Source organism: Eucalyptus grandis, chromosome 6, assembly GCF_016545825.1.
Source record: "Eucalyptus grandis isolate ANBG69807.140 chromosome 6, ASM1654582v1, whole genome shotgun sequence".
NCBI classification, from domain to species: domain Eukaryota; kingdom Viridiplantae; phylum Streptophyta; class Magnoliopsida; order Myrtales; family Myrtaceae; genus Eucalyptus; species Eucalyptus grandis.
In genome coordinates, this window is record NC_052617.1 from 28,090,566 (window position 1) to 28,114,111 (window position 23,546).

The window sequence follows — 23,546 nt, forward strand, 5'->3', positions numbered from 1 at the left end:
ATGGATCTTGTTCGCTCGACAAGATTCTGATTTCAAGAAAATGTATCATGTACAGACCATTTTCTTGAATGCGATCGGTCCTACTGTATGAAGTGGAGAACCTATCAAAAGACTAACAAAAAAATATAGATGAAGAAGGAAATCAGTCAAAACGAAATTATGAGCGTGGAAGATAATGTAGGTAGTACCGCTAGGGCAAATTGTTATTCAAAATGAAGCCCCGACGCAAGCCTACTATGATGATTATTATGGCAATAGGGAAGGGAAGCATACAAGAAGCAAAGTACTGAACAAAAGTAAAGCAATACTAATATACTCGACAAACAACCTAAACTCCGCCAAAATGAGTGAGTTTTTTTATTTTTATTTTTTTATATATATATTTATGATAAGAGAGTTTGAAGAACTACTAAGACCTCAAGATCCCTCATTAAGTGCAGGCCATAAGAGGTTGAAAATGAAAGATATTATGCAGGACTGGGAATTCAATATGAGAGGATGATCTTCTTGGTGCAAGACATGCCTCAGAACATTAATAATTCAAAGAGAAGGAAAAGCAGCATTGATTCTTTTCCTCTCTCAAAACGTGAAAAACCAAGCGGCAGGATGCTATAAAACCTAAAGACATAGACTTGTGCAGGTGCTAAGAAAGAAGCCAACCTGATTGGCTCTATCGCTGCAGGAAAAGAAAAATGACAGGGACGAAGGCCAAGGGAAAAAAATGGTCCCCTCAATTGTCCCTGACCATTAAAGGCATCAAATTTCTTCAGCTTTAGTTTGCCTGCTATTTGCATATCTTTGGGAGACTCAAAAAGTACTTTCCAATCTCAAAAAACTTACCCCAGTACACAGAGAGAGAGAGAGAGAGAGAGAGAGAGAGGTTAAATTGCTCTGTCATCTGCATTGCTGTGATCTGTGAAAAGAGAGGGAAGTACCTAGGGATACAGGGCTGAAAAGTGGGCTCACTTTGCACACTCCCAGTTTAAAGATTGTCATCTTGTGACCTGTGAGCATGTTGTCACATTAGAGTATCTTTGCCTTTCTTTTGGCCTTTTTTTTAGATGGGTGCTGTAATCATGCATGAGTATGCAGATGTTGAGAGTACACTGAAAATCACAAATCTTTTAATGAACAAGGCAGGAAAGTAAAATGAATCATTGAGCACTAGAAAGAGATGGTTGGCTGTGCTCGTGAGAGCTGTTGATGCTGATGATGAGAGAAGTCTCTCCTCTAGATTACCCTATTTTGAAAGATAGCGTTTTGGAAGGCTCCGGATATTATATTATCCTATGTTTATCTTGTGAAAGACGAAAGGATAGTCCGGTCTATGCTTAGGGGGCTGCTGTAAACAATAGCTGTGCTCTCCTGAACTGAACTTTTTACTTCTTTCCATTGTCCTTCAATGCCTTAGCTCGATGATACTCACGAGTGTCAGATTCAAATCTGAAGCAGGCTGTAAGTTTTTAGAGTTATTGACAGAAGTCTAATGGCTAGTGCCATGAACCATGTTTCTGGTGACAAATTCACTGTTTTACTCCCTAATTTGACCAGTGAAACAGACAATATTTATTATTTATTTCTCTAATGCAAATTTTCTCGTTCTGGCGTGACATAATTATATCAAGAAACTAACACTTTTTGCAAAAGCTAATCTCCATATGGATGGCTTGCGTTTGACGAGATGATTCACCTTGTTGGTGCTGGTGCCCAAATGACGACAGACAACCTCTTTATTACAATTCTACGAAGGAAAAGATGCAACTACATCAATCATGTCAACTACCCTGGAGTCATGCTCGTTTGATAGAATTGAAAAATCAATTCGTTAATAGTAGTTGATTCACCTTGTTTTGTTCGCAGAACAAAATATACAGTTTTTTTTTTGGGAGACATGAGTGGCTATCGGTCAGTATTTGTTCATCCAGGTTGATGTGGTTTTTAACGTTGATATAGGTACCGACATGTCTGCTGGCGTGTGTAAAAAAGGCGAAACAACATTTCTTTCGTCTGGAAACGATGTTGTTCTTGAGTCTTCTGCATCAACGACTCATCTCTTACAACGAGAAAAGAGAGAATGAGAGAACCCCGGATTGAAAGGGATGGGTTCTTGAAGCGAGTTCTTTCTGCTTCAAACCGAAAATCATTGTCCAAATCAATAATGTGAAGAGAATTCATCAACTTTCATGAATGGAAAATCTAACGGTGGATATCTTTGTCCTTTGAGAAAAGTTAGTGTGAATGGTTGGATCATTTGAAAAATTCTATTTTTATCTTGCAAATATAAGTTCATTTATTTCTTTTGGGATTTGGCCGTTCTTTCTCTTAATATTTGCAACAAAATAGTGTCCCGTCCATGATGATTTTCCAACTCTTTTTTTGTCTTACTTTTGGTTAAACAAAATGCTTGAATATTATAAATTGTTACGATTCCATTTCATATCGATGGACAATCATGAACAAAATTCCAAAACCGACAAGAGCATCTGTATAAGAATATCGCTCCATAATATGAGCAATTGCTTTTGTGCTCGCTAAGTGCGGCTAATGAAATTTGGACAAGAACTATCCATATGATTTTCAAAAATAGTAAGACGATGAAATTACGCAGTCAATTTGAAGGAAAAATGGCCTTGAAAATGCACAATAGCACATTTTTGGTTGTAATAATTGCTATTATGCTACACGTCCACTGTAGAATGACTTTCTATTACTCTGTTTACTTACAGTAGTAGCTATTACAGCGTAGTACTCATCACAACATAAGCTGTAATAGTTATTACGTTATCTCGTACAATAGCTGTACAATAGCTATTACAACCCAACGAAAATGGCTTTTCGCAAAGTATTTCCAACTCATTTCTCCCAATCACTTTACTAATGTTAGATAATTATACATTTATAGCATTTAACAAGATTTACTTAAATGATTAGAATAAGAATATTAAAAGTATTATAACTTTTGTATGACACTCATTTGAGGATTAATTTTTTTTTTCACTTACTTGAGTGTCACATTTATTATAAATCTTTCATTTGAGTGTCATTGGTGATTTGTCTCACTAAAAAATCCAGTGTGAATTAAATTAATTATATAAAAACCAATGTAGCTCACCGGAAAAATGAAGTCAGCAAGTGAGAAGCAAACGATGTTGTTTAGAGATCTAATTGAATAGCCCTAATCTAATTTAAACAAATTGGAGCAAAATTGAATTTTCTTCGTGAAGAACCCTAACCCTATTCTTCAAATTGAGGCAAATCGCCTTATCAAATTTGGAAAAGAAAGTAGATTGGATGGTGAAAATTCCTTGGCCCCAAATCATTCATTTCCTTTGTCCAAGTGAAAGGAAAGTCCAAGGTCAAAAGACAGTCTTCCTAAGAACGGACCTCACAAACGGAGACACAGAGGTAGCCTCCGTTTCCAATTTAACGAGCACAAGCCAAAATGTCACATCCCAAACCTCGAGTGTGCGCATCCCTCAGTGGTCGATCGAAATGTAACATTCCCAGGACACGTCGCCGACCCCTTTCATTTTATTGCATGTGTAGAAGCGAAATAAACAATCCCCAAACAATAAACAAACATGGGATAGAAAAATAGGACAATCAATTCAACCAAAACGCTTTTATAAACACCAGATCAGCCCTACAAAGTTATACATAGGAGGTCAAGATAAAAAAAGGACTACCAAGCTAACCCTACCTCGGACCCTCCTACTTAGGATCCGGGTCCACTATGACACCATCAGGGATGTCGAGGTCTAGAGGGTCAGCTACCTTCTCTACTACGGGCTCCTGCTCATCCTTGGGCAATTGGTTCTCCGTGATATTAGCTATAATATCGGCGTCCACAACAGGGTCGAGTACCACCTTGCCCTCACCCTCGACGGCAGGTACGTCGAAACCATCCAGGGGGCCATCTCGAACCCCGTCAGGCCCGTAATGAAACCAAACTTTGAATCGATGAGGTACTAACGGAGAGTTTGGCCCTCATTGACCCAAATCGTGGTCACGACGAGCTCGCGGGTCCAAGGACTCCTAGGGACAAGAAAGACGGTACACTGCTCTTCGGCCTCTTATCTAGGGACCTGAAAATTGAAAACTACAACGGGGTGAGACAATATTTCAGCGAGTCTACACCCTAAACTACGATTAGAAAGATAATACACCTAGAGGCAGCCTATACACACATCATATCAGACTTACCTCACCTCAGTACCTCCCTACACGTCAGTATAGTTCATATAGCATAAGCATACAGTCAATGTATTTGATAAATGAAACGTCTCACTTTTTCACATATCAATCAATCACAGAGGTTCCGATTATAAGGCCAAATTGTTATGACATGTCTCATTTCGTGCCATACAATTTTGTTTCATAATCAGGCGCGGTCAAATCACTCATTTAGGTGTTCCAATTAATTACGGCCCCACGGGCACAACCAACACAATAGTCAGCGGTCTTCCGGTATAACCGGTCATCTTCTCGCCTTATCGAGCACGACAACGTTTACCTTTAGACAAAATTCTCGAATTAGCATCGGTCCGACCTCTACCACGACTCGACATCCGTTAACGTGGGCCATTCCCGAAGGAGCATCGTTCGGCATAAAAGCTCACAACGGGTTCTGATAGCGATTCCATGCATATCCAATCTTGGCTAAGGACATCGTGTTTTGCACTCAAATGCCTTGATTTAAATAATGTGCTTGGCTTATTTTCTTCATATTAAAAACACTTAGTATTTTTCTAATTAAATACCAAAATTCCATATTTTTGAAATAATAATTCAAAATCAACACTCAGCAGCAAATTGCACAAATTAACACTCAATTGCATGAACCAATTGCACCATGACGATCAGCATGAAATTCTAGCAACCAGCTATCCTGGTATAATTTTCGGAAATAAAAAAATAATTAAATAAATAAAAAAATAATTAAATAAATGCAAAATAATTAAATAAATGCTAATTAAGCTCTATACATTAATCTAACCACCTAATTGGACTTAATTAAATAATCTACTAAGCTAACTAAATCACATAATCTAATTAACCTATAAATAAACTAATCTAACCACATAATTGATCTAATTAACAAATTACACTAACTATTCATTATAATCCAAACTTAGTCTAAACTAATCCTCTTCTAAGCATAATTAACCTCCTAATTAAGGTTTAGAAAGTAAACTCACCGGTTTAATGAGCCGATGAGTTCACGGTGACGGTGACGCAGAGGCAAGCAAGACTTGGGCTTATGGCAATGCCAAATGAGGACCAAAAGGGCCCGAAAAAGCCTCTTAGCCTAAAGTTGAGATTTGAACCTTGCTTTTACAAAGGGTTGCTAGCTACGGGACTTGGGGACAGTAGGACGGTGTTGCTGAAGTGACGAGGGGCTAACGGTTAGCCAGGGGTGGCTAGAGGCAATGATGGGCGGTGGCCAAGCAAAGCTGCGATGGTCAAGCGGCGTGAACGAGCGTGGGGACGGTAGCGGCGCATGAGGCAGATGTTGGGCTCGCAGGCGGCTCGGCAGGGCGCGAAGGAGCTCGGATGTGGCTTGGATGGTGGCGAAAGGCTATCAACGAGCTGGAGGCTTCAGTTTAGAGGCTTGGCGGGTTTGCTGCTCTGGAAATGGTGTACTCAGCTTATTCAAATGAAGAAGAAGAAGATGGGGCTGCAGCTGGAAAGGAGGGGGACAAGGCCTTCAATGCTCGCCAAAATATCTAAAACACCTAAGTAGTTGCCTCCACCAGCTTTAGTCTCATCCACAGCCAATTTTCCTTCCCAATCTTCTCTAACAAGCCACAGTTGAGGTCCAAAATGTTGCAGCCCCCATGGCTTACGAATTTCACCAATTCCAACTTCAATTTCACACCAAATTTCTCTAATTCAATCCAATTTAGTCTCCAAAAATACCAGCTAAGGTGCCTACACCAAGTCCACAATTTTCCTCATCAATTGATCCAACTTAAAGGAAAAAAAATGCACACAAAAATGGCCCTACGAATTTCCTGGTTTAAAATCACCCAATTTTGATTTTTTGCCAAAAATCCGGGCTCGTCGGAAATTCCTCAAAGGATGAGTCGACGTCCTAAAAATAAATTGTGACACGCCAAAATTCTTGATTCCTGAAACCGGGTTCAATTTCGTGGTTAATTTCAACCGGACGCAATTTTAGCGTAACCTAACCTACTAGGTAGCTTTTATGAATTTTTAGCGCATTTGACCTGTGATCGATTATTTTTTATTCACATTATGCATCTTCGACTCATAGGCGACTCTTGGTTATCGTAAAAATCTCAAGGTTTCAATTATGGGCATAGGGTATAGAATCGACAAAAAAACTGGTTTAGTGTCGTTCGACAAGAATTTTGCAATTAGGTGGAATCACACACACTTTAATTACACGCCTCTATCGAATTGACCTATCTCCGATCTCTAGTTGATTTTAACAATGCCGCATTGACCATTGCAGATTAGCACAGTCGAGCAGTTGATTTTTGGTCGAATTCTCAAGTTAGTTGCATTTATATTCCTTAATGGCTTCGCTGGTAGATTAGTTATCTTGTGAGTGATCAGCTCAGAGAAAAAGATTATAGGCGCGTCGATGAAAAGCCCAATTCACATTATCAAGACATGGTCAAAAATCAGGATGTCACACAAAATGTCTCCTTTGAAGCTTGTACACTCACTCATTCTCGGTGAAGCCATCAGTCTGTCCCAATGCGAAAGCTGCTGCGAAAGCTCCCTCTCTAGAGGTGCTGATCACAAAGTAGAAAGCGAGAATGAGGTTAGAGAAAGACCCAGCTGAAGATCAAGAGTGACAAGGAGAGCGAAGCAAGAACATCTCCAAATTAAGAACCCCACTCCTCTTCTTCCTCCCCATCGGAGAGTTAACCAACGATACATTCTTGCATTTCTATGGAGGCTACAAGTTTAAATAGGAAGCATTTAGAGAGAAAAAAGGGAGAACCGTGATATATATTTAAAAAAAAATCTTACTATGTTTGACAAAGAATTTCAGCATTGAACTTCAATTTCCTTCTAAAAAAGCCACGTTGTAGTAAAAATTGAAGTTAAAATGCCACATAGGACAAATTGCCAGAATAGACACTCAAGTAGGTGATTGCACACCAACATAACATTCAAATTAGGGGAAAAAGAGTTTCAACTCTCAAATGAGCGTAATACGAAAATTATTGCATTTGTAGTGTCCTTATCCCTACATTATTTATATAAGAATAAGACTAATAACAATCCTCTTGACATAATCACATATTATATGATTAATAAATGAAACGCTAAATAATAAGAAACTGTTGAAATGTAGCAATAATTATATTATGTTGGTATTACATATTTACTTAATACATTTAACATCACTCATATATAATAATCGGCATAAAGTTATTTGCTTATGTTAGCTATAATATTCAAAATAGAATGATAATCTTAATTACTAATTATATTAATCAATGCTCAAATTATTCTATGATTATTATTTCAATAATCATATCAACTAAGTACTATATAATATTTGTTTTAACACAAACAAGTATTATATGATTAAGTTTAAATCAACGTCAATTTCAGTTATTAAATAACGGATAAAAATTTATATATTAAATTTTATCCATCGACTCGGATCTAGACAATTTTTTTCCCCGAATCACATTTAATGAAGCCTGCATGTGTAGTACGTCGTGAAAGCAACATCCGGCTTAGAAAAATACAGCAGCATGAAATGGAGACAAAGCAAAGCGTGCTTGCTCGCTTTTGCTGGTACGGTTTCTCAAATCAAGAGGCAAAAGGGACTCCCTTGGAGTGGGGGAAGTCTTGAAGAAATTGATTGCAGATCACCTGGAAAGAGAGCAACATGTCTCGGGTTCAAGACCCGGCCCAAGCACGCGGCTTCTGCCCTGTTCAATGTACTCCCTGGTCTGTTCGTCCTTGCGTTTATTGATTTTTTCTTCCCATATATATCCCTCTAATTCTTTCACCAGCTTGAAGGGATTTTCTAAATATCTGATGAATATGAAGAAGGCCTCAACTTACTCGAAGCAAATTAGCTTATCAGCGTCAACAAATATTTAACTGGTGGGGAATCTTTTGGATTGTTGTGGAAAACGGCGACGCAAAATATTGTGGCCTTATGAGTGAAAAATGCAGAGCATAAAGCTAATGCTTGAAGTAAAAGAGAAAGTAAAAGAGAAAAGATATTAGGGTACCGAGTTTTGCTTACTTTAGTAACTTGTTCTCATATGGGAAATCTTTTGGATCTTTGCCCAAAACAAAGAAATGATGCGGCTTTGTGGGTTGTCCTAACTTATGTGTCGAAATTGTAGACAAAAACTGGAAGCAAGACAATACCCAAAGACTGCAAGTGTTTCTGAGTTTTCTGATAGAACTTATCATTTGACTTGTGAAAAGCACATCAGCATGAGAATTAAGGGGACTCTTTTTTTGTTGTACACATTGACATCCTGTTCCTGCTGACCCAAGTTGGCAACTTTGGTTCCATGGAGACTATTTAATCGGGTCTGGTGCTTGATTCAGTCTTTGTGGTTAAGAGTCTCAGAAATTCTGAACTTGTTTTTGTTTGGAATGATGTTCCCTCTTGATTTCCCTGACCATCAGGGCATCGAATTTCTTCTTCTTTAGTTGCCAGCAATTATCCCTACATTATTTGAGGCTAAATTGTTCTGTCGTCTGCATTCCTGAAGAATTCAGTGTAACAGGCAAAAAGGTAGTGGGCTCACTTTGCAAACGCCCAGTTTCAAGAGTGTCTCCTTCTGACTCGTGGGCACGGAGAGAGAGTCGCTGGATCGTCTTTGCTTTTCTTCACTTTTCCTGTTGGGTGGTGTAATCATGTGTCACGGGCCTACACTTAAAAATTGAGACCGTGCATCAACTTAACCTTCCTTTGGTTCATTGGATCACCTAAGCTAAGCCTTTTTACCAATCGTTCCATCACTAACTCAATCTAATTGTCAAGAGAGAAAGTGTTTAAGGAAAGAAACTCTTGGAGAGAAATATATATATATATTGCTCAAATGTTAAGTAATACAAATGAGGGGAAGAGTACCCCTATTTATACAAGAGGTCTTCCAATAACTATTGCCTTAACTACCATCTTCCTATTAAATACAAAACTACCGTTTACCCATTAAATACAAAAAATATCTTAATTACTAATATAAACTTTCAAGAAACCCTAAGCCTTTATTAATTCACGACTTATCCCGTTCCCTTGGATAATTTCTTGGTACATCGAGCTTTGAAAACCTCAAAACCGTGATACATGCATGAAGATGCAGATGTTGAGATAACAGTAAAAATCACAACCTTTTTGATGAAGTAGCAGGAAAGTTAAATGAATCATTGGGCACTAGAAAGAGATAGAGATGGACGCTGGTCAAGAGAAAAAGATGTTTCTTATTTCTGGTTTGCCGAGATGGTGAATTGATCGTACTTTTGAAGGCCCAAGTAAATAATACTCCGTTGTCTGCGAAAAGGCAAAAGATTAATTCGGTCTTCGTGGAATGCGCGATGGTGAAAACATAGCCGTGCTCTGGTGAACTGATTTTCTGAATTTAGATTGTCCTTCAATGGCCCAATTTGATGATAACCAGGGGAACCAGATATGGAATCTGAAGCAGGCAACCGATCTTGTGATTCTCGACTTTAGATAGAGGCATGTGGCAATACAGTTAGCGATGTTTCTATCAAACTGTTCCCGTCTGCATTTTGACCACTCCATGGAGGATGCCGCTGATCATTTGCCGTATGCAAATTTCCAGTGATCGTATGAAATTCTCCTGGGTGTTTTCAATTTTATTAACTGTGTATGTATTGTCTCATACCGTCTCTCTTGAAGATGTAAGGCCAAATATGTCTGATTTTTTTTTTTTTTTTTTGGGTCAAACAAATGTGTCTAGTTTTGTACTGATGATTAATGTTAGCATATCGTAGTCACTTTTGTAATTCATGTCACTTTATTTTAGATTAACATATTATAACTTTCGTTCTAAAAGTCGAAAAATTGGTGACCAATGAAAACATATTAATTTATGTCAACACATGAGTAAAGTGTATTAAAATGCATTGCAGTCGTGCTTTTTCCTTATTTCTTGTTGTTTTGTATCGTGTAAACGGATAGTCTCCATATTGCCATCTCTGGCCTAATTCTGTGTGAGAGCTTATAAGCTAAGGGGCCATGTTTTTTTTTTTTTTTCCCAATTAACATCGGACGAAATTTTCTCCCCTTAGATTCTCGATTGGTCATCATTCATCATCTAATATCACCCGTATGTAAGCAGGGACGGATCTAGTTCTTTTTCTCCGAGGGCAATTAATCAATGAATGGTTTGCAAGTAATCTGAGCATATCTACTGTGAAACTAAATTACTATTATTATTATTTTTTTTTTTGGTGCCGAGGAACCGGCCCAGGTGACACTTAAGTAGGAGGATCCACCACCCATGAGTCACACTTAATACACCTAGCGCCTCCCTTGGGTTTTGAACCCTTCACCTCTGGGCTAAGGATCAACAAAGCCTTATCCAGTGGAGCCACCGCGGCCGGTGGTCTAAATTACTATTATTATTCTTAAAAAGGCCAACAAAAATAAAGGCCTTATTTTGTTCAGCATTTGGAATGCTCATTTAGGCTCTAAAGGGGTTTGGCCAAATGCTGTGGTATTTGGTTCATTTTTTTGAGAACTTCGGGGAGATACAATTGCATCTCCAAGGGGGTTGAAAGGCATTTTGGGGAATGGAGAGGGAGAGGTCCATTGGGAAGTTGCATTTTCGGAATGCAACTTTCACTATTCATCATTGTTCATCTCTATCGGAGAGAAGCCGATCGGAGGCCGACGGTCGCCAGTCAAGGGGTAGCGTGCATTGGCGATCGCCGGCCAAGAGTTGCCCGACCCTGGCGACCGTTGCCGGACCTTAGGCGACACCTAGGTCACGTGACCCAGGCGGCCGCCTGAGGTAGCGTGACCTCAGGCGATGGTTGCTGAGGTCACCCAACCCCAAGCGATGCCACCTAGGTCGTGCGATCTCAAGCGGCCGTCGCCTGGGGTCGCGTGACCCAGGCGGCTAGATCTAGCCATTCGACTGCCGAATCCGGCGGTCGGACTTCAAAAAGAAAATAGAATTTTTATTATTTTTTTAATTCAATAAAAGTTATTTACAAATGCAAATTTTACCAAATGGTATTTTGGACAAAGTAGTATTTTAATGTAAATTTTACCAAACGATATTTGTATTTGAAAACCTCATTCACCTAAAGGTATTTGCATTTTGAAATATGCACTCCCTAAAAGCCGAACCAAACGGGCCCAAAATGGTATAGGTCTATTTAAAGCTGTAACCAATTCGTAAGTTTAGCATTTTTGTTCATTTGTGGGGGGCCATTCGAAATGAAATTGTTCAATTTTGGCTTAGAAGATGTACATTTATAAGAATTCTAATAGGAAAACTCAATCTTGAATTAAGCCTTGCTTTTTATTTTGTTTATATATGACTGGCTTTTAGGGACTGTTCATTGTCCGACGAAAAGGGCCTTGATCTTCAAGCCAGTTCAGTCGCCCGTATAAGTGGATGGTGAAAGAGTAAGTTTTATTTCAACTACGATGTGTTCTGGATTTCTTTTGGTTTCAAAGGACTGAATGATCTGTTCCAGTAGTTCTTGTAATGGTTAGACAAGCAAATTTTGGTCTACCACATATTTATACTCTGCCATGCACCTATTGAGCAACCTGCTTATCTATTGGCCTTAAAAAAATGATGAATGAATCGTTTTGTGGGAAAATTACCAAAAAAGTCATAAATCTATTATAATTGTGCCAATTCAGTCATAATTTTTTTTTTGCCAATTTAGTCATAAACCTTTAATAATTGTGCTAATTCCGTCATTCTAGCCAAAATTGACCGGCCAAAGCATTGACGTAGACGCCGGTTGTCCGGCGAACGCAGACGTGATATTTTTAAAATATTTTTTTGGAACTTTTAATTATTTTTTTGAATTTTTGAATTTTTTTTTCCATCTTCTCCTTCCCCTGGCCGGCCATTGGAGAGAGAGAGAGAGGTTGCTTACTGAGAGAAACCGGAGACAAACGAGAGGATGATGATATCTGGCCGAGGAGACCTTTGTGGGTGAGAAGCTGGTGAGAGTAGAACATTCTTCTTGCTTGCATCGCCTGGAACTTTCACAGAAGAGGGAAAGCTTGAAGGAAATACAGGGAGCGCTCACTGAAGGAAAGCGAAAGGGGGCTCATTGGTTTTTTGGGGAATCGGAGAAGGCTGGATCAAAACGTTCTAGGGTTCTTTGGAAGCTCTCCTCACACAGAGACGGGTAGGGCATCTTTTCTTTCTTGGCTAAAACCATATCGCAAGGGGGAGAGAGGGGAACGCTTTGAGGAAGAGAGATTTCAGAGGGAGAAGGGGAGAGGCGAAAGGAAAGAAAGAGAGCGGGGGCTTTCCTTTTTCTGGGAGCGCCGCTCCTTCTCCTCAGACAGACTCGACCAAGCCAACTCGACTATCTCCATCCTCCTTCCCATCTCTCACCACTCTCAGCGCAGCCGCCACGAAGAACGTTCTCTCGGGTTCAGTCCTCGGCCGTAAATCCTCCTCTCTGCTGGAAATCTTCCCCTCGCCAGCGTGCCATGTGGTTCAAGGCCACCCCAGTCAATTCGTCTCTGTGATTTGTAGTTCACTGGTGATTATATGCTTGCTAGAAAGCCAAGCATGGAAGAAATTAATCTCGTCTGGAGATTTTCCGTTGATTGTTACGATCACCAGAGTAAGCGTTTAGAGTTGGTGACTGTCGGTTGGAGCAGGTGACCGCCGGTTGGTGTTGGTTCGGTGGCGATGTGTATGCTGGATACGACGCATATAGAGGTTGATTCGTCGCTAATAATTCTGATTCGGTTAAGTTGCAGAAGGAATAGAGAGATTCGGGGAAGAAGGCGCAGGGTTGAAGAAGAAGGTGCAGGGGAAAAAGACAAAATAAGGAAGAAGACAAAGGGGAAATAATAAAAGAAATTAAGAAAATCATATAAAAAGAATTAAAAAATTCAAAAAAAAAAATTTAAAAATTTCGAAAAAAAAAAAATGCCATATTAGCGTTCGCTGGATAGTTGGCATCCACATTAGCGCCGGCTGGCCAATTTTAGCCGGATGGACTAAATTGGCATAATTATAAAAGGTTTATGACTAAATTGGCCAAAAAAAAAAATTTTACGATTGAATTAGCACAATTGCAATAGATTTAGGACTTTTTTGTTAGTTCTCCCTTGTTTTGTCAATATTAATTTGAGTTTAGACTAATACAAATATGTTTGAGTCCATGTAAAGTAATATTGAATTGGTGCAGCCTGTTGTTCAACTGAATTGGGGCTTTGAACGGGCATAATTGACTCATAGTATATATAAATATTTATTTTTTATAGCAGAAACCACAAAAAAAAAAATGATACAAATGATGCCTCAACTTTAACCCGTTTCCAATTAAAGAATTGTCATTGTTTCAATTCCTTTTGGTCATTGGTATCACCAATAAAAATTTGGCGAGTCATAAGTAGGGAATGGTAAAATTCTTCAAATACCAAATTATGGTCTGTAGGGTGAAACAATTCCACTATCCTTTTAGACTTCCAATAAACCTATTAATGTGATTCCTAAACTTTAGTCCAATATATAATGTAGTCCTTGAACTTTTCATTTATTTAATATAAACCTTGAACTTTTGGTACATATTCAATATAGTCCCTAAACAATATGAAAATATTCAGTGTTGTCCCTAAATTTGAACAAATAAAAGGACAACATTAGATATTTTCATATAGTTCAATGACTAAATTGAACATGTATCAAAAATTTATGGATAGCGTTATACATTAAGATAAAATTTAAGGATCAAATTGAATAAATTAAAAATTCATAGACCATATTATATATTAAGCTAAAATTTGTGGACCAATTGTGTCATTATCCCCAAAAGTAAAAACAAAGTATTTATAACAAGACCATAAAAAAATAAAGCCAATAGAGATTCGGCTCGGAACTAGCTAGTATGATCCTGTTCCAAGGTTGACAAGGTCAGTTCTTGATTCCGTGATGAGAATTGACCCATCATAGAACAAATTATCCCAATGATTATGAGCCTTGCATCCTAGATAGGATGTGGTATGACATATACTTAGATGATATTTTTTTTTGTGATATATGTATTAAGTGGGTACTATTTTTGTTGTTATATATGTGCCCAAATCTTTTAATATGGTTCAACTCGACTTGGCTCAACTCAATTGCACCCCTACTTGAAAAGTATAGTTTACCCACTTGTAGTTCATACTTGTCCAACGGTTCCTTGTAATGAGAGACCGGAATTGAGAATGAATACAGCATATAGTGTCGAATGCAGGGCATCAAATTTCCATTAAATAAATATAACTCATAAGCCTAACTCAAACCTCATCTATCAACCAAGTCCATTTGATATTTGCGCATATAGATTGATGCCGGAGCATTGAGCTCTACCAATCAATTCTCAAGCTCAATTTTGAACTCGTTGATTGACCCTTATTCCTATAAGCAAAGATGATTTCAGCTACACTTCGACTTGATGGGTTCAAGTTGAAGATGTTGATTGTGCGATGAAGTTGTTGATTTGATGGTTCAATTGTCTATTGGCTACTAGTTATTGATTTACAAATTTGTTATTGATGTCAAAGCTACTAATCCACTATCCAACAACTAGAGACTATTTTGATCAATTTTCATCATTGTTGGTTGATTTTCCGAGATGTTTATTAGACTGGCCAAGCTGGTGAACAAATTTAGAGTTTAAATTTAATTACTTTGCATTTGGCCAAATGTATTTGGTAATAGTTTTAAGAGTTTTAAGTGTGTTGTAAGTTTCAAGAGTTAAAAGTTAAAGTTCCTATGTGTCTTAAAAGCATTTTCTAGTTCCCAAGTGTTTAAGGAGTTTTCTAGTTCCTATGTCTTTAATATTTGGGTAGTTTCCATGTCTATAATGTTTGGCTAGTTTCTATGTCATCGTTCTTCTATAAATAGAGAAAAGTTCTCGAAAGTAAGACAAAACTTGAATATTGAGAATATATAAAATTTTCTTCTATGTGAGCAAATGTCTATCTTGATTCATTATCCCTAGAAAGTGGATTATTTGTTGGAGGTGAACCAAGAAACCCTTTACCCTTTAGTAGTGGATTTCCTTTAGGCTTTGGTAGTAAGCTTCTCCTATTCTGAAATCCTTTATCCTTAACAAGGGTTAGCCATTTAAATCTAGGTGGTGAACTTCATCAATCTGATCTTTATCCTTGGCTGGTGATGCGTCCTTTAGACTTTAGTGGTGATCATAATCTATTCTTCATCTACCATACACCATCCATTTATCACTCAAAATAGAGATTTTGATCATAAAATGATCCATTGGGTCCAACGAGAAGAATGCATCTAAGATGGAGTTTCTCAAAGTTGAAGAATAAATGCATATTCAGGCTGGCTTAAGGTTGGATAATTTTCTTAATTTGTGTAGATTTCCTACCTTAAAATAGGCTTCTTAATTTGAATATATTTCTACTTTAAGAATTTTTTCCAATTTGGGTTGGTTTTCAAATTTGACTAGGTTTCCTAATTTGAGTAGGATTCCAAGTTTGAGTAAGTTCCTTTGAGTATTTTTCCAAATTAACATCTTTCCAAGTTCCTATGTCTTAGTTCGTCAATAATAGGAGATGCATTCTCAATTATAAGGATTCATATTGGAGTTGACAATATATGAGGATTTTTTAGCACTCACTCAGGTGAATGCCTTATGAAAGTATCTGTCTAATTGGAGGCGTTGCATAACTTCTTGTAGACTCACCATGCATAAGTGTTTCATTTAAAATTTGTGGATTTAGTCCAGAGAATGTTTTACCAGCTTGAGCTTCAAATTTTTGAATTATCGCCGGGTACTAGTTTCAATTTTAATCTTAATATTTCTTAGGGCAAAAGCCACCAAAAATCATAAGTCATCCCCGCTGTAATAAATTAATTTTTTAAACTTTCTTCTATAACATAAAAAATCATAAATTTATACTTATGTGACACATTTACTCTCCATTAAAATTCCATCAATGAGAACTTTTAAAAATTTACCTACATGGATGCCAAAAAGCAAACGGTGTTGACATGGCACCCCAGTAGCTAAAGTGAGATAAAAAGGACGTTATTTTGGCAGAAAAATTATTTATCGGAACATTAATATAAATTAATGTGTCATATAAGTACAAATTTGGAGTTTTGTTAGTCAAAAGTAAAATTTAGGATTAATGTATCACAATAGGCGTAATTTTAGCTTTTTTATGCCTTAAAAAAGGTTATCGATAAATGTGTTATTGTGAACATAATTTGAAGTTTTTTGTGCCTTCTTCCTATTTTTTGTTCCTTGTGATAATTAAATGGAAAAATTGCAAATAAAGGCCTGAGTACCATTGTTTTCTCAAATAAGAGTTTGAGTGGATCTTATTTCAAATAAAAGTCTAAAGTAATCAAATTGTCTCAAATAAAGGCATGGAGTAGAGCTTATTTCAAACAAAGGCTTGAAATGATCATATTAATTTCAAAAAAGAATTTCTCTCAAATCAAAGATCATTTTCGTCTTTTAACTTAATTTTTTTTGTTTATTTTTTCCTTTCCCTCCTTTCCTCTAGTGGCCATAGGGGAGGTCGTCGGACTCAGACGAGGGTAGCCCTTACCTCTCATGGCCTCACTAGCTCAAGCAAGGGTAAGGGTTGCTTTCGTCGGCGTCGAGTGAGAGTTGCCTCTCTTAGATTGCCCTGACCCCAGCAAGGTGGGTGACCTCCACTGGCCATCAATGGCAATGGCTGGGGGAGGAAAGAGAAAAAAGAAAAAAAAAGAAAAGAATTTAAAAATAAATAGTCACAATATTTTGACCAAAATGCTCTTTTTCCGATGGCTGAAATAGTCATTGGCATGCCAAAGACCCTTATTTGAGAGATGATTTGGCTATTTCTAAGTCTTTATTTGAAATAATTTGATCATTTCATATCTTTCTTTGAAACAAAATTTACTGTGAACCATTATTTGAGAAAATGAAAACACTTCATGTCATTATTTAGAATTTTCCCTAATTTCATAGTACTTAGGTCGTGTCCCCGTTTTATTCTCTTTGCAGTCCGTTTCATTTGTCGCTCCAGTCTACTAGACCACGCTCACTTCTAAAATGAAGGGGCTGTCGGAAGCGCGAACTGTTGTGAGAATTATCCATTTCTTGGAAACGTCCAATATCATTCATTATCAGCCCACTTAATTAAATTTCAGACCAATTTCGATCATTCGATCACACCACAAACCCAAAGGCAGAAAGAAATAAAGAGAAGAAGAAAAAGAAAACAAAGCAGGCGGACACCCGGTGACCGAAGCAAGAATTTGTTTCCTTCTCTACTGCTTTTGGATAGACGATACAAGCAGAAATTCTCATGATGGCATCATGCTCGTCTCTCACCAGCAGACCGTCTCCATTGGTTCACGGCCCGTGGAGCTCGAATCCCACCAGTAATGGTAATCGACCCATCTTGTTATCTCTCAAGATACGACCTTTCGATCCTTTAAGATTGGCCAAAGCTGTCCGACATGGGCTCGGCGTTGTATCCCCCGACAACACAGCCGTAGAAGTAGAAGCCCCAGCAATCGAAACCCAAGAAGTGAACGACGAGGTGGGCGGGTCCCTCAATGGAGTTGCGGAGACCCAATTGGGAGATAACAGCAAGGATGGGACAACTTCGTCGACCAGAGTGAAGAAGAAGAGAGAGGACGATGACAACTTGGATAATAGGTTCCAAGTGCGGAATGGAAGAGAGGTACGCTTGTCTCTGTTCTTTTGTTTTTAATTTATATTCCATTTTGTTGGGAATTGAGTCGTTTGCGCTTCATTCCGGTTGCTTAAGAAGGGTCGAAAGAGCTAAGGTCACGAATGGAATAGTCAATACAGACCTGAGTCGTGCTGTCTATGAAGAAGGGAATCAATTTTTATTGCCTGTGGGGTTTTTAGTTGTAAGCTTTTCCACTTTTCGATATTACTGGAATACAAATTGTTGGTGCAGTGGTGAAAATGAACAATAAGAGGTGTCCATACTGCGTAAGATGACCAGCGAGTGAATTATAAGGATCGAGCAAGATATTTACTTTCTGATGATTTACTCAACGGGCCCCCCCTAAAACAATATTTTGGTGTGAACTTCTGTCCTGGATTTATTCCCATTTCTTTTGACACATTGGGGCATTGGGGCCGTGTTAAGAAATCGATAATATGAGGAAAGCAGTAATGCGCTAAAAGATGCTTAGCCAGATCTGCTGCTTTACAAGTATGTCCGCTATGAGTTGCAATGGTTAGCATGCTTCTTATAAACATCCAAGCGTGGATTTGTTCATGGTTAAGCTGTATAAGCTCTTGTTATGAGTTTGAATTGTTTAAGGATGAATGGCGACTCCATAGTTTATGTCTATCAGCCAAATGCAGTGGAATTATGATGTCAGGTTTCGTAGAGTTTATTGTTGAAAGACTAACTTCAATATGATAATTTTTGTGGTTGCATACTAGGAGGTTAAGGTGAATGCAGTGGAATTATGATGTCAGATTTCGTAGAGTTCATTGTTTAAGGACTAATTTTGATATAATAACTTTTGTGATCGCAAACTTGGAGGTTAATGTGAATGTAGCACCAGAATGTCAGGTGCCGGTTGCTTAGTAATTTAGGGAATGATAGCACTAAAGAGCAGATTATTACAGAAGCTGAAGCTTGGGGTTCAAGGGGGCTTGTGTAAATCTCTCTCTCTCTCTCTCTCTCTAATTTGGTGGAGATAAGTGCATCCAGGTTGTGCACCAGTGGGTTTTGATTTTTAGTTGTTGTGACCAGTCTGAATCATCTCTCTTGTTCTTCTTCTTTAAGTGTTTGTGTTTGAAGTTAATTTGATTCAGTGTATTTGGCTTAGGTCTTTGAAGAGAAGGCATACCTCGTGGGTGTTGAGCGTAAAGGTGATAGGGAGGAGTCTTTTGGAATAGATGAATCACTTAAGGAACTAGCTCAGCTAGCTGACACTGCAGGACTCATGGTTGTAGGTTCTACATATCAGAAGTGAGCATATGAATACTTTTAGCTTTTTTTTCCTTATGTAATTTTCTTGGCCGTCAATTTTCTATAGATGAGCTTCCACTGAATATAATCTGTCATGAACTACTTCTTTAGCTCATTATTAAAGGATCTGGATAACCATCCTGTTCAGTGGTTAGCCTTCCATGAATTAGGCCTTGCTCTAGGATATCCCGCTATTGACTTCCAAGTATATATATCTCAAATGTTAATTGGATCATTCATCTCTTAGTCTCTTCACTTTCTGGTGTCATCCTGTAATATGGGCAATCCAAAACTTTAAAATTTTAAAAAAGAAAAAAGCATTCTTGAACCACAAGTACATGGTTATACAGACTGTGCTAAGCTTCATCTTGTCCCTTTCTCAAACTTATCATGTATGTTTCTTGCATATTAGTTCTCTCCAGGCCATACTTCTACTTGTTATTATCCTTCAGCAATCTGATTTAGGTGAGTTTTTATTGCTGGTAATGTGTATGCAGACTATCATCTCCGAACCCGAGGACATATATTGGATCGGGGAAGGTTTCAGAAATCAAAAGTGCAATTCATGCGCTGGATGTGGAGACTGTGATATTTGATGATGAGCTTTCGCCAGGGTAAGGTTCAGCTCATTGTCGATTAATGTCCATTCATACCGGTCTAAGACAAAAGAAACGATGGCTCAACCTTTGCTTCCTCTTCAAGTTGCCTATGCAATTGGCACTAGCTATAAAAAAAACTATGGAAAATAATGCCAGCATTGCTTCTTTACCTTGGTCCTTTTAACATTTTAAGAATTTGCAAAACATGTTCTCAGTTTTCTTGCTACCCTTTCTGGGCGATTAGAGTCATTTTGACCCATTTCTGCAATGCAACTGTTATAAGAATGCTATCCCTTACTAAGTTCCTGGTGCTAGTGCCACTTCCTGGATCTCAATTGCCTAAATAGGACAAGGAGTTTCAACTATTTTCTGGCATATTATATTAGACTTCTGAGCATCTTTATGTCATTGAACTTCCAAAATTGTCGTACAAGATTCTTGTATGTGAGTGTTTTAATGGATTCAGCATGAGCCTGTTCTTTGAATTGCACGTAAATTATTTTAGCAGATTTCAGCACTGATTCAGATTAAATGCTCAAAGAGCGTGTTGATAGCATGCTCTTCTTGTCTTATGATTATTGCATGTCACATTATGCAAGTTCTATCTTTTTCACTGTGAACTGAAGTCATTCACTAGCAGCTGGAACTGAAGCAAACCATTACTTGTTCTATCTCCATGGCCTTTGTCTTATCAATGCTACTGACAATTAAGTTGGAAAACACTCAGGCAATTGCGCAATCTGGAGAAGGCTTTTGGTGGAGATGTTAGAGTTTGTGACCGCACTGCTCTTATCCTTGATATATTTAACCAGCGGGCAGCAACACATGAAGCAGCCTTGCAGGCAATTTCCCTTTTTCAGTCACTATATAGCAGTTTGCAGTGTCTTTCTGTTAGTGCTTCTGGTTGGTCATTTCTACTATAGTTGTCTTAATTGAAAATTTTTCAGTATAATTGGGATCTCGCCATGTATGTGATTTCCTGTCTCCCTAGTCTTCTGAAGCTTAAAGAGCATCTTCATCTCATATGACAGGATGCTCATAACTGTGCACTGCAACTCATTAATTGTTCTCAGGTTGCATTGGCACTAATGGAGTACCAATTACCACGGTTGACGAGAATGTGGACCCACCTTGAGCGTCAAGCTGGTGGCCAAGTGAAGGGTATGGGAGAGAAACAGATTGAAGTGGATAAGCGTATATTGCGGACTCAAGTAAGTAGCTCATTGGACAATTTATAAAGACTATATTTTGGCTATATTGAGCCATCATCAAAAGCATCCGAATTCAATTTCGTAATGGATATGCTGAAAGTGATAATTCCTTCTGGTGGATAGATTGGCGTCCTCAAGAAAGAGCTGGACTCTGTTAGAAAACATAGGAAGCAGTACCGTAATCGGCGAACTTCTGTTCCTGTGCCTGTAGTGTCACTTGTAAGTTGATTTCATATATAGTATATACAGACATTTGTTCCCTTCATGAGTGTTATGCATGAATACAATCGGAAACATTTTAGGTTGGGTACACAAATGCTGGAAAGAGTACATTGCTGAATAGGTTGACGGGGGCTAATGTCCTTGCTGAAGATCGCTTGTTTGCAACCCTAGATCCAACAACTAGAAGGGTCCAGGTCAGTTTTAGAGGAAAGTCAATTGTTATCAGGGTGTAAAATATTTATCTCTGGATGAGTTTTGTGCAATTTTAAATCAATTGTCTGACAATCACATTGACAGTATATTAACAATTTGGCTTCATGTGTACCATCCAGATAAAAAACGGGAAGGAGTTTCTACTGACAGATACTGTTGGTTTCATCCAAAAATTGCCTACTATGCTGGTGAGATGGTTTATTGTCCATTTTCATAACTTAGTGAAATTTGTCATCATAAGAACTGACCTTTTGCTTATTTATGGCGTGATCATAATGAAGATGCTTGTCTGGGTCTTCTCTATTGTTTTAGGTGATGAATTGCAATTTATCTACAGCTTGACTACATTTACAGGTTGCTGCTTTCAGAGCAACATTAGAGGAGATATCTGAATCCTCGCTTTTGGTGCATGTGGTGGACATCAGGTATACTCGGCTAACTCTTAAAGATAATTGCTATCTGGTAGCCAACTTCATTTACTTGCATTTGGTCTTGTACTCAGCCATCCTCTAGCTGAGCAACAGATAGAAGCTGTGGACAATGTTTTATCAGAATTGGACGTGTCTTCTATTCCAAAGTTGATGGTCTGGAACAAGGTACGTACAATATCTTGCTAATTAGGAGACTGACACAACGTTAACTTTCTGATGAACACATTACATGACCAAAGAGTAGATGATACAAAATGGGTGTCAAGAGAGGAAGAAAAACATGTGAATTGACTCCATCTGCATGCTGTTTGGTTCATCAGTCACAGAAATAATCTGATATAAGTAAAGAAAATGGGAACAAGTTTTTTTTATGTTGAGCAATACCTACCCGATTAAATTGAATTCTACCTGGCAAGACATAACCAGTTGTGAATCACTCATGAAAACCTTAGCCTCATATCATTTATTACAGGTTGATAAAGCTAAAGATCCTCAAAAGATCAAGCTTGAAGTGGAGAGGAGGGAAGATGTTGTCTGCATATCCGCGTTGACTGGCGAGGGCCTAGAAGAATTCTGTGATGCAGTTCAGGACAAAGTGAAGGTCTTGGGTCAAAACCTTTATCTGCGATTTAATTATTCGACTGTTGTATGCATTCATGATAAATAAGGAAGTATTTCTTTCCTTCACTCCATTTTCTCAGGATTCAATGGTTTGGGTGGAAGCCTTGGTCCCATTTAACAAAGGCGAACTCCTCAGCACCATCCATCAAGTAGGAATGGTGGAGAAGACCGTGAGTGTTGCCCGCTTCGACTTCTTCTAGTTTGTTACCTAATCATCTTGTCAGGGTCTCCTTAGGTTTTGTTGTTTATTCATCATGCTCCTTCCTTGCCTTAAAAATACAGGAATATATGGAGAACGGGACATTGGTGAAGGCACACGTTCCCCTGCGCTTTGCGAGGATGCTCACACCGATGAGGCAGCTACACATATCCGAGCCTCACCCCTAGTACATCGTAAATCTCCCATTCCTTTTCCCTCTGCCTGCACTCTCTGCTGATGAAATGCATCATGGGAGAGAGAGAGAGAGAGAGAGAGAGAGAGACCATTTTTCTTCTAGAGAATGTTGTGCAGTATTAGGTGGTAGATAAAAGTAGTACCCCGTTGGACTTTATATACAGTTGACCTGATGTAAATGTTTTCAGTTATTTTTTTGTGCGTCTATTTTGTATTCTTCTTCTTCCGTCATATCAATCGAAATTCCATCTGTTGCTACATTAACTTTTTCCTGAGGAAACTTTGATTGACAACGCTAGAGAAAATAACCCGCATTTGTTTGTTGCACTGACTGCAAAGTCAATGGAGAACTAGATATATGCTAATTGAAGTCGGTAAATTGTACGTGTACATGATGTTTGATGCAAAGGAATCGAATGGTGATGGAAAGACATCGGATGGAATGGATTTGATTTCGTTATGAAAAGTGCATTGCTCTTCAAGGGAGGGATTTGATTTTGTGAACAACAAAATAATTTTCTTAGATCGGATTGATCTAGCCCAGTTCTTCAATGCTCATTTGAGGAAGCTCGATCCTAAAGAAACGGGAAAAGCCCAACATATGAAACAACAAAAGCAAGGCCACATGTAGAACAGAGTCTACTCAGCACACTCTCGACATTGGCTAGACTTTCATTCCGGTTCAAT

General features: G+C 38.3%; 1 protein-coding gene and 1 long non-coding RNA gene across 5 annotated transcripts; both read left to right on the forward strand.

Annotated features, from left to right (window-relative positions):
* Positions 1-845: 845 nt before the first annotated feature.
* Positions 846-23,117, forward strand: LOC120295014. 2 transcript variants are annotated; one of them, XR_005552382.1, is made up of 2 exons: positions 846-880; positions 22,921-23,117. It is a non-coding gene; the product is annotated as an uncharacterized LOC120295014 (long non-coding RNA). The 2 variants fall into 2 exon arrangements; XR_005552381.1 differs by lacking the exon at positions 846-880 and adding an exon at positions 12,077-12,096.
* LOC104448986 (GTPase HflX) lies at positions 17,401-23,119 on the forward strand. 3 transcript variants are annotated; one of them, XM_039316234.1, is made up of 14 exons: positions 17,401-17,893; positions 19,026-19,168; positions 19,666-19,782; positions 20,495-20,609; positions 20,841-20,978; positions 21,102-21,197; positions 21,281-21,394; positions 21,533-21,601; positions 21,768-21,838; positions 21,916-22,009; positions 22,317-22,445; positions 22,546-22,635; positions 22,748-22,855; positions 23,003-23,119. In XM_039316234.1, the coding sequence occupies exons 1-13, from the start codon at positions 17,513-17,515 to the stop codon at positions 22,850-22,852; spliced, it is 1,662 nt and encodes a 553-aa protein (XP_039172168.1). In that variant the 5' UTR covers positions 17,401-17,512; the 3' UTR covers positions 22,853-22,855; positions 23,003-23,119. The 3 variants fall into 3 exon arrangements, with proteins under 3 accessions (XP_039172168.1, XP_010061264.2, XP_010061265.1); XM_010062962.3 differs by having other exon boundaries at positions 22,748-23,090; XM_010062963.2 differs by lacking the exon at positions 19,026-19,168 and having other exon boundaries at positions 17,751-17,893; positions 22,748-23,090.
* The last annotated feature ends 427 nt before the right edge of the window (positions 23,120-23,546 follow it).

Bases quoted from the DNA above. Each gene is read 5' to 3' on its own strand.
- LOC104448986 (XM_039316234.1), top strand. From the start codon at position 17,513: ATGATGGCATCATGCTCGTCTCTCACCAGCAGACCGTCTCCATTGGTT. The intron at 20,610-20,840 runs GCAATTTCCCTT...AATTGTTCTCAG, and splicing joins CACATGAAGCAGCCTTGCAG to GTTGCATTGGCACTAATGGA. The intron at 21,602-21,767 runs GTGAGATGGTTT...CTACATTTACAG, and splicing joins AAAAATTGCCTACTATGCTG to GTTGCTGCTTTCAGAGCAAC.